General features: G+C 34.8%; 2 protein-coding genes across 2 annotated transcripts in view; one reads left to right on the top strand and one right to left on the bottom strand.

The window, feature by feature from the left end:
- LOC100817258 (uncharacterized) overlaps positions 1-3,179 on the bottom strand; it is a 4,634-nt gene extending 1,455 nt beyond the window's left edge. The window contains exons 1-7 of the mRNA XM_041005210.1: positions 2,907-3,179; positions 2,746-2,808; positions 2,601-2,656; positions 1,574-1,667; positions 1,401-1,461; positions 546-627; positions 296-351 (exon numbers count right to left, since the gene is read on the bottom strand). Coding sequence (XP_040861144.1) covers positions 296-351; positions 546-627; positions 1,401-1,461; positions 1,574-1,667; positions 2,601-2,656; positions 2,746-2,808; positions 2,907-3,041 — 547 coding nt within the window. The 5' untranslated portion in view covers positions 3,042-3,179. The remainder of the gene's footprint in view (positions 1-295; positions 352-545; positions 628-1,400; positions 1,462-1,573; positions 1,668-2,600; positions 2,657-2,745; positions 2,809-2,906) is intronic.
- Positions 3,180-4,876: 1,697 nt separating this feature from the next.
- On the top strand, positions 4,877-8,797 carry WNK10 (with no lysine kinase 10). The gene is made up of 7 exons (NM_001249075.1): positions 4,877-4,993; positions 5,248-5,513; positions 5,628-5,851; positions 6,471-6,628; positions 6,730-7,051; positions 7,492-7,848; positions 8,385-8,797. Exons 1-7 carry the CDS (start codon positions 4,877-4,879, stop codon positions 8,795-8,797), a joined length of 1,857 nt encoding a protein of 618 aa, NP_001236004.1.
- Positions 8,798-13,818: the final 5,021 nt, after the last annotated feature.

The raw sequence follows: 13,818 nt of genomic DNA on the forward strand, positions 1-13,818 counted from the left end.
AACCAAAAATGAGAACAAAAATTTTAGGCAATATTGGCCGAATGAATTTCAGCCAGAAGCTGTTACAGGTGTTTGGAACTAGAAGAAATTTCAGAAACCTCCTGAAACATGGAACCAAAACATGGGGGAGAGGAGACAGTCACGTGAGCATTTCTATTTAAAATTAATCCCATCCCCCATCCCTTAATTTTTATCTAAGGGTGATTAGAGAATTTTCTCATTTCTCACAATCCTCAAGAATTCTCACTTGATATGCCCCATATATGTAAAGAATCAGGGGAAATGTATTATTTACCTGAACCAAACAGAACAAAAAATCCTGAAGTTACATCTATCTCTGAATGTTCTTTCCTGAAATATTTCAGAAAGCATACTGAGCAATTGAACCAAATGAATCCCAACAATATAACCCACCCCCTCCAATGCCAGAAAATTGGATCAAGGGCTTCAATAGCAATAAATTAGTTCAAACTTCAAAATTAATATTGATTAACTATATAATATGAATACATATAGCTACAACTAAAATAACACAAATGACAAACCATGTATATCGGACGAGTATATGCTTTGGCCAATGCTGAGAATCCCAGAATTGTTTACTAATCTCAGGATGAACTTCAACATCTGTAAAGCAAAAACAGAATCTGTAAGCACAATCAAAGGCTCAAGGCCCTCAGAAATAAGTTACAAAGGCATCACTTAAGTAATCATATTGCCCATTGTTTCTCTTATACCAGACAAATGGCATATGGGAATTCATCAACGTGTAAGGTATCAACGTATTTATAATTCAATATGAAAATAAATGTTTACAGAATATACAGGTTCCACAGAATCAGTTTATTGTAAAGTATATTCATCAACACTAAGTCACTAAATGCTTATCTCCCAACATTAATCAATTACAAAGAATGGAATGCCTTCAGACATAAGTAAGAAAAAAGAAAAAAGCCTTCACTAATAAAATTTGAATACTGTCAAGTGGAATAAGAGAATCTACAGACAGAGACGGGTACATCTGTACATGAATATGCCAAATGACAGCTGAAATTGTACAAGCTAGGTAAAATTTCTAAGTAGAACGGTCACCTCATAAAAAGAGAAAAAGAAAAGTTTGATAAACATAAAATTAGAAGGAAATGAAGATTTAAAGGGTCAAATGCACACAAATTTCAAATAAACTTTAGGAACATTGAATTAAAAAGCTTTTGGATCGAGAAACAGTTTACAAGCACACTCCCTGACATTTCTGACACATTTCAGAAGAGTCTTGACAAAAGGTCACATGCATAAGCTAAGAGTAATACTTTTATTTTCAAAAGGTCACAACCCAGTTACCAGCCTATATGTATAGAACTTAATGTTTTTAAAAATATGATTAGAGAAGAACAACATACAGTGATGAGGCATATCCACAACTTTAGCTGTGACACCATGCAAATCATTTCCTGAATACCTCTGCATGACATTAAAATTCCAATCAATTCATGGATCAGCAACAAATTCTGAAATAATAATCAAATAAACTGAACAAGATCATGCACATGACCTATCATGAGCACAGCATTACCAGATCTACTTCGATCATTGGAACCTCTGTACTTTTCCGATTCACCACAAGAAGCCACGGGATTAAAAACTTTTCCCTTCCAACTTGAAACAATCTGCAGATAAATTAAAAATAAAGAAAACTATAACCACATTTTCTCCCGCAGTTTAAGAGCTGGGGTCAACCAGATAGAATCAGATAACAACAACACAATCATCCCATATGGTATAACCGGTACAATAGCACAAAGTTTCATCTCATCGTTTTCAGAATAGGATACATTTTTTTTTTGGAAGGCAGAATAGGATACATTATTCCTTTAATTTCCTGTGTCAAGCATTCCAACTTCTCTTCTCTCACCAATGCAATATATAAGAAGATCACCATCTTTTGGCAGCACACTGCTCATTTTAATTATTTGGTAAAAAATGCACAACCATAGATTCACTGTGTCTTCAGATTTTCATTTTATCTATTTTTCCCAGAATAGAGAAATCAATCAGGCACAAGCACCATTCACAAATTCACTCTGCAGAGAACAACTATAACTATAATTATCAAATCAAGGTTTTAGAAAATGGTCTGCAATTGCAATTTCAGCTGTATCATCGAGGTTTTTCGGCTCACTACAACCACATCAGTCACATTTGCCCACATTTCCCACAATGTCAAAAATTGCGACAAAACCACAACCTCCAGTGCAATCTAAAACCTCAAAAATCTTCATTTAGCAGAGTCACATTAAGTACAAACAGCAAATACCCCCCCCCCCCCCCCCCCCCCCCCTTCCCCCCTCCTCAAGTACATGCAATTAGCATCCGAAATGGATGTATTTGAGTCGAATACCTTTTCCTTCAAATTACTTCGTGCCATGTTCGTGTTGGATTAGCTTAAGCTAAAACTAAAAATCATTCTGAGAGATTTTCAAGGGAGAAAATTGAAAAAATAAATAAAACAAAGAGGCCTTTATTTCCTTACAAATTAAGCAAATTAAAAATGAGATCAACGCAATAAACACATTACACTGGAAGAAAAAAAAAAGGCTCACATTTTATAAGCATCAGCACCAGTGTAACCCGTGGGCTTGGGTATGGGCATCAACACCTACAAAGCCAATTCCCAGCACAAATAATAATTCATGTAGAAATTAAGAAAAAATAAACCTTAATTTAATGAATTCAGAAGATTCACACCTCGCGATTCACGGCGAAGATGGGGCAGTGGCGGCCAATGAGGTCCTGCCACACGGTTCGCGACTGCAATCGCAAAAGGAGAAAAAATAGTGAGAGATGCAACGGCGTCGTATGGAAGGAAGAGAAAATCGCAGAGAGTGAAAGGGGAAATGAGAACGAACGGAGTGGTATTGACCCATGCAGCTCATGGGAACGATGTCGCCGGGTCGGTAAGCGACGGCGATCCGAAGAAACGACGGTAGCAGAAGCATAAACCACAGTGACAGAAGCGGTTTCGCGGTGGCTGCTGCAGCCATGGCTACCAACAATCAACTGTTCAGCGTTTCAGGATTCGGACTCTCACTCACGGTGTCGTTTTGGAGCTTGAAGCACTTAGCCAAAGGAATCCGTATTGTCGTTTTTGCTTAGCGGGCTACTTGATTGGACCGAGCCATGGCTTATGTGGACTCTGTCACGGCCTAACTGGTTTAGTATGTAAAGTTGAACTTTGCTATTGGCACCTTCGAACGTTGTAATTTATCATAATGACCGAAATGCCCATCACAACAGAATTGTATGACTATGTGTCCACCACTTACACAAATGTAACATTTCCGTTGTGTATTTTTACTCAACAGAAATCCAACGTATACGTCTTTGTGACACCGATCGACAACTACAATGCAAAGGCATTTCCAATAATTGTTGTCGCTGTGATTACATTGCCATTATTAATTTTACCTTTATTATTGCCACATGTGCGATGAGCAAGTTAAGCAAAAAAGCTGAATGCAGTTGGGGCCAAGCTGGTGATGACTGATCAATCCATTTTATCTGGTCAAGAAAAAAATAAGCAAATCCATATCAGTAAAATATTTCATTCAATTATTGAAATTTACACTATTTTTATTGTAATTTTTTATACATTCTAATGTGATTTTAACTGAAAATATCAATTCCTTATCCAATGTCCTAGACATATTAACAAGATTCAGGAAACAAACAAACAAAAAAACGTGCCCCCCCACAATCTTCTCTGGCGGAGGAGAAGATAAATTATTGGTTACGTACGGATTAATTGTTATATATATATATACACCTTGAAGGCAAGGTAGCCTTCCTAATTTGCGCCATCCACAACAACAATAAATAAAGAGAAATAAAGTAGAATTGTTACAAATTGTAACTTGTGCTATGACACGTGTTCCAATTGCAAACCATGTTTTGCACTCAAATAATCTAGATAACCAAATATTCCTCTTCAATCAGGACCACGACAAACAATGAACTAATTAAGGAAAACACTTGAAAGAGACACGACCAAATTTTCCACCCGTGTAGTTTACACAGTCTACAGATCGAGTCGAATATTTACACCAACCACCACCCTTCTCCTAAATCCTACACACTTCACATATCCAAATTTGGGACTTAATTTCTCTCCTTTTCCTTTCTCCACTAAATCTTCAACAATCAACACTTGTCATAGCACATTCCTCTCTAATCCGATTTTTTTCACACCCCAACAACACTCCTATCCACAAATGTTCATATCAAAACTCTCCAAATTTAGCAGCCATGTTTCCACCCCTCGTTTCTTATTTGGTCTTTTCATTTTCCTAGCGACTCTTCAAAACAGTCTTTGTCTTCCATTATCTTTAACACCAAGGCACCAGCTATGAGTTAATCAGTAATCACACACACCCTTAGGCTCAGAAATCAGAATTCACTCTCTCTGGTGTGGTCTCATTCCGGGTTGCAACTCACACCATTATTAGCTTTATTATTAGTGTCTGGTTTACACACAACGGTTTCTTTGTCCTCTTATCTTCCAAAAAAATCTTAAAGAGTGTTATCTCTCTTTGTCCCTCTGTCTCTGGTGTTTTCTCCCTCTTGACACTGTTGCACCAGTGGTGAAGATGCCCTTATATGGGTTTTTCACGTGGAGTTGTTGAAATAATAACGTGGTTAATGCTTAGTGTTGACTACTCAAGGCTCTTGTGGCTATTATTTGGTGTCTTCTATGAGAGCCATGAGTGAAACTCAGCATGAGCTTATATATAACTAAATTGTTTGTTGCTATCTATATTATTAGCACTCGTGTCTATACACAACAAGCATAGCACGGGTTTGAGTTAGGAAAGTTGTGAAGATGGAATTGCCTGATACAATCAGTACAGCCATGTATAAGGGGAGATTCTGCACGAGTAGTGGAGTTAAGTCTCAGCTTGGTTATGTTGAAACCGATCCATCTGGTCGATATGGCCGCGTAAGTGTTTTTGATTGATTCTCGTTTCTTATTTTATTAATTGAAAGGCTCGGGGATAAGAGGACTCGCCTTACATGTTAAAAAAGTGGTTGGTTTTAGGCTCTGGTTGATTCTAGAGTGACTCTATAAGGATGCAAAATGAATGGTTTATGCTAAATCAATAGTTATGTTTGAGTATTGATGTAATCTGTTACATGTTAATTAACCTAACTGACTAATTCACTTGTGTCATTGTGATTTGTTGGTGCTTGTAGTTCAGGGATGTTCTCGGCAAAGGAGCAATGAAGACTGTGTATAGGGCATTTGATGAGTTACTAGGGATTGAAGTGGCTTGGAACCAAGTCAAGCTTGGTGATGCCTTTCACTCACCAGAGCAACTCCAGCGCCTTTATTCAGAGGTTCATCTCCTTAAGCACCTCAACCATGACTCTATGATGATCTTCTATGGTTCTTGGATCGATGTCAGCAACAGAACCTTCAACTTCGTCACTGAATTGTTCACCTCCGGCACCCTTAGAGAGTAATTAATCAGTCCCCTAAACCATGTTTACTACTCCATTTAGCTTAAACTAACCATCTATATTTCATAGGTTATATTATATTTGTGTTAACATGCTATATATTATATTTATAGGTATAGGCAGAAGTATAAGAGAGTTGATATCCGAGCAGTTAAGAATTGGGCTCGCCAGATTCTAAGTGGTTTGGAGTATTTACACAGCCATAATCCTCCTGTGATACATAGAGATCTCAAGTGTGACAACATCTTTGTCAATGGCCATCAGGGGAGGGTCAAGATTGGTGACTTAGGCCTGGCAGCTATACTTAAAAGCTCCCAACATGCACACAGTGTCATCGGTAATACCTCTTGCTCTATTTTAGCAGTTAAAATAAGTAAGATTAATGGAGTAATATGTAATTCAATATATGAAAGTGTGGTAAGTGGTAACTTGTATTGCTTTGGTTCTTGAAAGTGCACCTATTTTTCAAATTAGTTCTTCAATTTGTCAACTTGGTTAGAAGTTTATCATGTTTGAGTGAGCATTTTACAAAATTAATTAAAATTGATTTTGAAGTGAAATTATTTATATTGGAAAGATTTTATTCTAGAAACAAGTTAGTAATAAAATTTAGTATATTTTTTTATATTTAATGTTAAAGTTACTTTAAGTTATTTCAATTCAAAATCGATTTTGTAATTATAATCAATTCTTTCACATGAAATCAAACATCTTAGTATTTACCTAAAATCATGTTAACTAGTATTTCAACCCGATTTTGGATGAACAATATGAATTCAAACATGCACATCAGCTTAAAAAAAAATTCATCTATCAAAAGGATTTATTTGTTAAAATGAAAACTTTCAAGAACCAGATCAGCACAAGTTTTAACTGTCAAGGACCAAATTGTACATGATAAGTAATCTAGAGCTTGTATCTATAAAACTGAAATTGCGTTTGATGTGAACCATCAGGCACACCAGAATTCATGGCACCAGAACTGTATGAAGAGAAATACAACGAGCTGATAGATATATACTCCTTCGGTATGTGCATGATAGAGATGCTTACTTTTGAGTTCCCATATAGTGAGTGCGCCAACCCAGCTCAAATATACAAGAAAGTCACTTCGGTAAGCATAATTAAACATTGGACACTTCCCTTATTCTAAATTTCCCCTCATTTAACTCGAATTCATTAATTTCTCAAACTTTGGTTAATTTGATGTACCAGGGGAAGCTACCTGAAGCATTTTACAAAATCGAAAATTTGGAAGCCCAGGAGTTTGTGGGAAAATGTTTGACAAATGTCTCAGAGAGACCATCAGCGAAGGAGCTCTTGTTGGACCCTTTTTTAGCCATGGAACAACTTGAAATTCCATTGCCACCAAGCATACCAGCATTATTTACAAATAAGTCTTTCAAGCTTAATTGCCCTGCACCAATTCCCAGTGACCATCGTGATCAAACAAAGAACGCGGATATGACAATCAGCGGGTCAATAAACGAAGAGAACAACACTGTTTTCCTTAAAGTCCGGATATCTGACATAACGGGTATGCACAATTTTATCCAACATTTTGTAGTAATCTTAACAAGAAACTATTTCATGGTTTAAACACCATGTAGCCATGTTCCGATGAATCTCCACGTGATAAATAATTGAGTTTTTTAGTTTACGAACAAGAGTTGATAAAAACTGATCATGTATCACATGAAAATTGACTGAAATCATGACTGTCCAAGACCAATACCATATAATAATCAAGCTTAATCACTATTCTTTACAGTCAGTTTGTCAACAAATAATAAAATTACTGTTAATATAACTTTTTTCATACTTATTATTATCAGCAAATTTATTATACATAATAATTTATTATTAGATAACAGTGTAAAACTACCTTTTATCCTGTTACTGCATAAGATATTTTCTTGTAATAATTTCTCCTTTCAATATTTCAAGTCTCATAGTAAAGTTTTATTTCCTATACAGGGCATACAAGACATGTGTTCTTCCCATTTGACACATTAAAGGACACGGCTATTCAGGTGGCAATGGAGATGGTGCAAGAACTTGAGATTAGCCACTTGGAGCCATTGGAGATTGCTGTAAGGATAGATCATGAGGTATCAGCTCTAGTTCCAACTTGGAGGGACAGGGTTAAGTGTCACCACCAACGACAGTACAGCTTTAACTACGAAGAAGATGAAGATGTCAATAACCATCACCCTTTCTTCTTATCATCTTCTCCATCATCCCCTCGCGGTTCTGGCCACATGTCTGCTTCCAACTCCTTCAAGACTCGTGTTCGTGGAAACCATTACCCTTTTACTCAAGAATGGCCTCAAGGTACCTACTCTTTTTACCTTACATCTTAAGATTATATTTTGTATGCATGAACTATCTTTATCTCAATTTTTATTATTATTTTAATATATACATAAAAATATACACCTTAAAATCATAAAAAAAGAAGAAGAAATTGTTTACTTTCTTAATTTGTGTTATAAAAAACTAACCAAAACCATTCCAATAACAGAGGATTTGAATAATTGCATGATATTCTAAATCTAAACCTTACTATTGTTATTGTAAAAAAAAAAAAAAAAGTGTTCAATCATTCACAAGAAATGTCCTTTCCCGAAACTAAAATGTTATTTTAAACGCATGAATTTGGGATACTTATAGTACATTGAAGAATGGCTTACAATATTTGTAGATCTTTTCAGTTGTCTTTAGATTTAATTATATTTTTTATTCTCAACTTCTTATTTCTTAACAAATTTTACCCAGCAAATTAATTTGAACTTTTAAAAAAAAAAACTTCTAAACTAATAAATTCTCTTTGAGAATGATAACTCACTTCCAACACTGAGTCTTGGCAGATGATCCGTTCATGGTCAACGACGACGCAAGCCCACAAGCCTCACTGAACTCCTTCAAGTGTTCGAGTTTCCAGTTCTTGGACCCGGGCCAGGAAGACGAGCACGCCCCAACAGATGCAACCGAACGCACCAAGAAGTGCACACCATTATCGTACCGTACCGAAGAACCAGAACCCAATTACACGAAACCGTTTAATTACTGCCCTCCTCGTATGGACTCTTGTTCGTGTGGTTGCAGCAGGTTCGGGTCGAGCCACGCGTACCCGAGGCTCACAAGGATCCGGTCCTGCCCGCACGAGCGGAGGAGCCAGCAGCAGCTGCTGCAACGGTCGATGATGTTGGAGGAGATGTACAAGTACAAGAGACGCTTCTTCAACAACGTTGGCGCCGTTGAGAACCTCGTGTCTAGATGATGATCGATCATCATGCAATGCAAATTAATGAATCTACGTGTTTCATAACATCATGTGCTAATTTCCTTTTTTTCTGAAATACTGCATGCTCTCTTTATCTTATTTGGACTCTCCCACCAATACGAGTGCTTTTTATTTATTTATTTATTTACCTATTATGCTGAATTTGTAATGTTAGTCACGTAAAAGTTTCTCGTGGGGAAACTAAAATAAGTTCTTGATTTTGATTACCGTGGATGATATATACTGAAAGGATAAATTATGTTAAAGATGGTATCTCAAATAAAATGGACAGAAAAAGCATAACAGGCACAAAACAGCATCTTTTTATTTTATTTTCAGTTTACGTTCCTCATAGTCAGAGACCATGAAGATCTGTTAGCAGTTAAAGTTAACCTACAGCAACTTCCACTGAAAACCCGCTATGAGGCCCCACACAACTAACCGAATTTTTGTCTTGATATACACGTGGCGCTATAACAGGTGGACGTGGATGATACACACCATAGACCTCCATGGTTATTTTTAATAGAAGTTTCATTGTTAACTGATGTAGAAGAGAAAGGCATGCAGCTTGTCAAGGACACTGTCAATTGTCACTAATGGAGTTGTACAAGGTGCTAATAACTTATTTTATATACCAATATATGATAGCTGGGTTCACATGGGGAACGTTGCAAGTAGATTGGATGGGATAGTTGAGCAAGTGACTATGGTTCTACAACACAAAACATCAGAAGAGTTTAAGGAGCGGATTTAAGATACAGATTCTTGGATTTGCTTGTGCAGGTATCCGCATGATAATGTTCCCAAACAAAACCAAGACGCCTCGGCTATGAAAAAGACAAATTATGTGACCATGCTTTGCGCTTCTACCTTCCTATGGAGCACTGCATATTTTACGTCCAAACTGAAAGAGGTCCCCTATCATTTGACGCAGGTCCAGAGAACATAGTTGTCACCGTTGGCAAACAGCTAGAGGTAATTAATTTTATCTGTTGTTTCATAGTTAGGCAACTCAAATGGGTGTTTTCATATTTTAAGATCAAGTTTAAATTTCATGTATTCTAAGTGTTAAGTTTTTTATGCTATTATTTGATCAATTATTAAAAATGTTAGACCGGTAGCAATTGTGATGGTCAAATTTCTTTAATGATTTGATCATGCATAATAGAATTGATAGTGTAAAACGTTTTTGACTAACCAATGCATGAAAATTAAATCCTTATATTTGATGAGATTAAGATAGTGATATATATACTCTACAATAGTTATGCTGGAGGAGGTAAAAATCGAATTAACAGACGTTAACTTAAAAATCCAACTATTTGATCAGAGAGGGTCTTTTATTGATCACTAGAGAGCCCCATAAGATCAAATATTTTCTGTGCTGAGCAGAAACTAACTAAAATTTCACTTTTTGAATGTAGGGGTGGAGCCATGGTGTATTCAAATGTGTTCCTGGGGAAATGATCTTCATGCCGAGTTTCCAGAGTAGCCCTGCCTCTTTCTCCATAGAGCTTGTGTGCTTGGCCTCTTCGAATGATCTAAGTCACAGTTTAAACAATTCTGACGACTGTGACAACATAATATCCTTGGCGGATCAAATCATTGTTGTATTTTGTCTTATATTTTTATACTTCGTTTTTTCCTGATCCTCAGGACATGATTGCGCCGTTTCCATTTATTTGGGTGCCTGTTGCGTGGTCTTGATGAGAAGCGTAGCAAGTAAATTAATGAGAATGGGTGTTCAGAATTTCTGTGGAGGCAACACTTGCGCCAACAATTGCTGACAAGCTTCCTTCTTTTAGTGTTCAAAATCTAGAGTATACTTACTCGAATTCCTCACCCCTTTCATTTGTGAGTAGCTCCTTAGGTACCGATAGGAGTGGGTATATATTGGATTTTTAAGAATTTAATCCTTATCCAATTCATATATACTTAAATGGATTGGATCTTAAAATTATATTCATATCTTTTTTAAAAAATAATTTGGATTCTAGATTGGATTTTTTTGTCGACATCATAAGATGTTTTTGGCCGATGATAATCATTGATATTTTTTGGCCAACATCATTTGGAATTATATTTTGATCAACGTTGACTAGGTTTTTTTGTTGGTGTCAGCTAGAGTTTGTTGGCCAACATCGACCATGACTATTTCTTTTAGCCGACGCTGGCTAGGGATATTTTTTTGTGGACATCAATTAAGATTTTTTTATCAATGTCAATTGGGGGAATATTTTGGCCGACATTAGCTAGTTTTTTTTACCGATGTTGGTTGGTGATGTTTTTTGGTCAATGTCGGCCAAAAAAGTTCTAGCTGACATCGACAAAAAAAAAAGAGTCTTGCCTGACCTCGACCAAAATAATCTTGACCGATGCCGGTTGAAAAACCTACTCGACGTTGACCAAAAAATAATCTCAACAAACATCGCAAAAAAACCCTAACTGACGTCGACCAAAAAATAACCTCGACTGATGTTGGCCAGAAAAACTTTGGACGACATCGCCCAAAAAATAATCCCGATCAATGTCAACATTAATTAAAAAATAGTCTCAACCGATGGCGGCTTAAAAACATCATCAGTTGACGTTGTCCAAAATAACTCTAGACAAGATCGATAAAAAAAATAGCTCCTACTGAAATTGGCCAGAAAAACCTAGCCTTCATCATCCAAAAAATTGTATTGGATTTAAAAATCCAAACAAATATCTAATCCATATCCAATTAATAGGATTGGATTTAAAATCTAAAAAATTAGATTTGGATATAAAATCATATCATTTAAATAGATTTAAAGTGAGTTAGATTTGATTGAATTTATATATTTGAAATTTTTTGCACAACCCTAAATATGGATAAGAGCTTCCCTCTTATAGATTCTCATAGTTGTATTTTTTTTGGATATGATTTGATTCTCCCAAGTGTTTAGTTATTTTTGATTTATTAATATATTTTGAGATGGGTTTTTTGGTGGGGTAGGGATTGAGATGCCAACATAATTGGGATATCAACCTCTTATCTTATCTAGTTCTCATTTTTATTTTTGCTAAAATAAAAAATGAAATAATTAGAAATAAAAAAGGACCATACAAGAGTTTGATGTGTATAGGCTCTCAAAGCAAAATATTTTTACACACCTATCTAATGAGATTTAATCACTTTACCATGATCTTATTTATTAACATGATGATGACATAAATTCTTATTGAATATCTCTTGGAATATTTTATATTTATAAAATATATAAATTAAACTCGTTATAAAAATACGAGTAAAGAGTGGGTGAGAAAAATGGGATATAATTTTTTTATTTATTATTCTCACAATTTTTAAAGTAACAAAACAAGGCAAAAAATATTTTAATTTTTTTTCTCAAAATAGTAGGTGGAAGAAAACGTGCAAAAAGTGTAAGACAAATCTTCCTTTCATAAAATTAACTAAGTAAATTACAAAATCATAAGACAAACGTTGAGCACTGGGCCGATAATATTGTGTCGATCTCCTCTTTTCATTCCAAAATGATAGGAGTGAATAATGGACCCTGAATTCGGCCCATGATATCAGGCCTTCAGTACTGAGGATGAGATTTAAAAAGGTAGTATTTTTCAAAAACTCCTTTCTTGTTATGCCTTGCTTTTTAGACAATCAGAAATAAAACATTACGTAGTTAAGAAGCTTATCTATGAAGGGAATTTAACTCAATTAACCGAATAAAATGTGTGAATTATTATAATCTTATAATACTTATTTTATTTATTTTTTATTCTTACAAATAAAAAAATATAATTTTGTATTGTTCATGGGAGCATGTTTGACAAAAAGAAACTAATATCTAAATAAACAAAATTGTACGAATAAAATATTATTTAAGCCAAATTTTTTTGTACTGTGGTGTAAACCTTTCCATCTCAAATTAATTGTGAAGTACCACCACTTTAAAATTTATTTTATATTGAAAAATGGTTGTGCATGTACTTGAGGAGACTTTGTTTGCTTTTATAAATCATGGGGTTTGGAGGGGCAGAGAGATTTTTTCCTAAAAACGTTTTGGGTAAGGGCAGACATTCCATTCTAAAGATTGTACAAATATTCCCAACATTAACAAGGATGTCAGTGGTGGGGTAGGTGTGGAAATAGGTCAAGCAGACCTACATGAGTCTACGACCTGACCTATATAAAGTCTGATCTATATTGACCTATTTAATTAAAAGATTAGGTTCATGTTTTTTTAAAAGTCTATTAAATTAAATAGACCAAATTTAGACTTATTAAAAAGTCTTATAAGCTGACCTATATATATATATATATATATATATATATATATATATATATATATATATATATATATATATATATATATATATATATATATATATATATATATATATTTATATTATTTTTTGGGTACAATTAATTTTTTTTAAACTAGCAAACTTTGGTGCTCCATAACTTTCATTGCTATGAATAAGACTTTAAATGTGAGTTATGTGTCCCTTTATATTCCTCTTCAGAGCACAAAAATATTAAATATTTAATGTGAATAAGGCTTTTAAAAAAAGTATCAGGCCAAGTCAAAATAAAAGTTTTTGATAGGTTATAGGTCAGGTTCAAGCCTAAAAAATTCATCATAGATTAGACTCAGACCTCTTAAAACCTAACCTAATTTGACCTATTTCCAGCCTTAGGTGGGGGAAAACCTTGTTGTATTATGGTGTAGACGTTTTGAATTTCGATAGAGTAAAATAGCTAGTTTATAATTTTTTTAATGCTTAATTTTTATTTTTACTTTACTATTTTTCATCCATATCTTTCTTAAGTCTATCATATTATTTATTATTTACAGATCGTTCTTTTTTCATCTTATATATATTTCTCTTCCCACTTGAGGTACATATACTATACTTTCGATGAGTGTGAAATTAATTACTCTAAAACTAATTACGGTGAATCGTAGTTTGTCGTAAGCATACACTATATTCAATTCACTTAACATGAAATGGCATTTTCTGAAAAG

This window comes from Glycine max, chromosome 9, assembly GCF_000004515.6.
Source record: "Glycine max cultivar Williams 82 chromosome 9, Glycine_max_v4.0, whole genome shotgun sequence".
In the NCBI taxonomy this organism is placed as follows: Eukaryota; Viridiplantae; Streptophyta; class Magnoliopsida; order Fabales; family Fabaceae; genus Glycine; species Glycine max.

Coding starts and splice junctions, on each gene's coding strand:
- WNK10 (NM_001249075.1), top strand. CDS start 4,877: ATGGAATTGCCTGATACAATCAGTACAGCCATGTATAAGGGGAGATTC. Junction 5,852..6,470: donor ACATGCACACAGTGTCATCG/GTAATACCTCTT, acceptor GTGAACCATCAG/GCACACCAGAATTCATGGCA. Junction 7,849..8,384: donor TACTCAAGAATGGCCTCAAG/GTACCTACTCTT, acceptor GAGTCTTGGCAG/ATGATCCGTTCATGGTCAAC.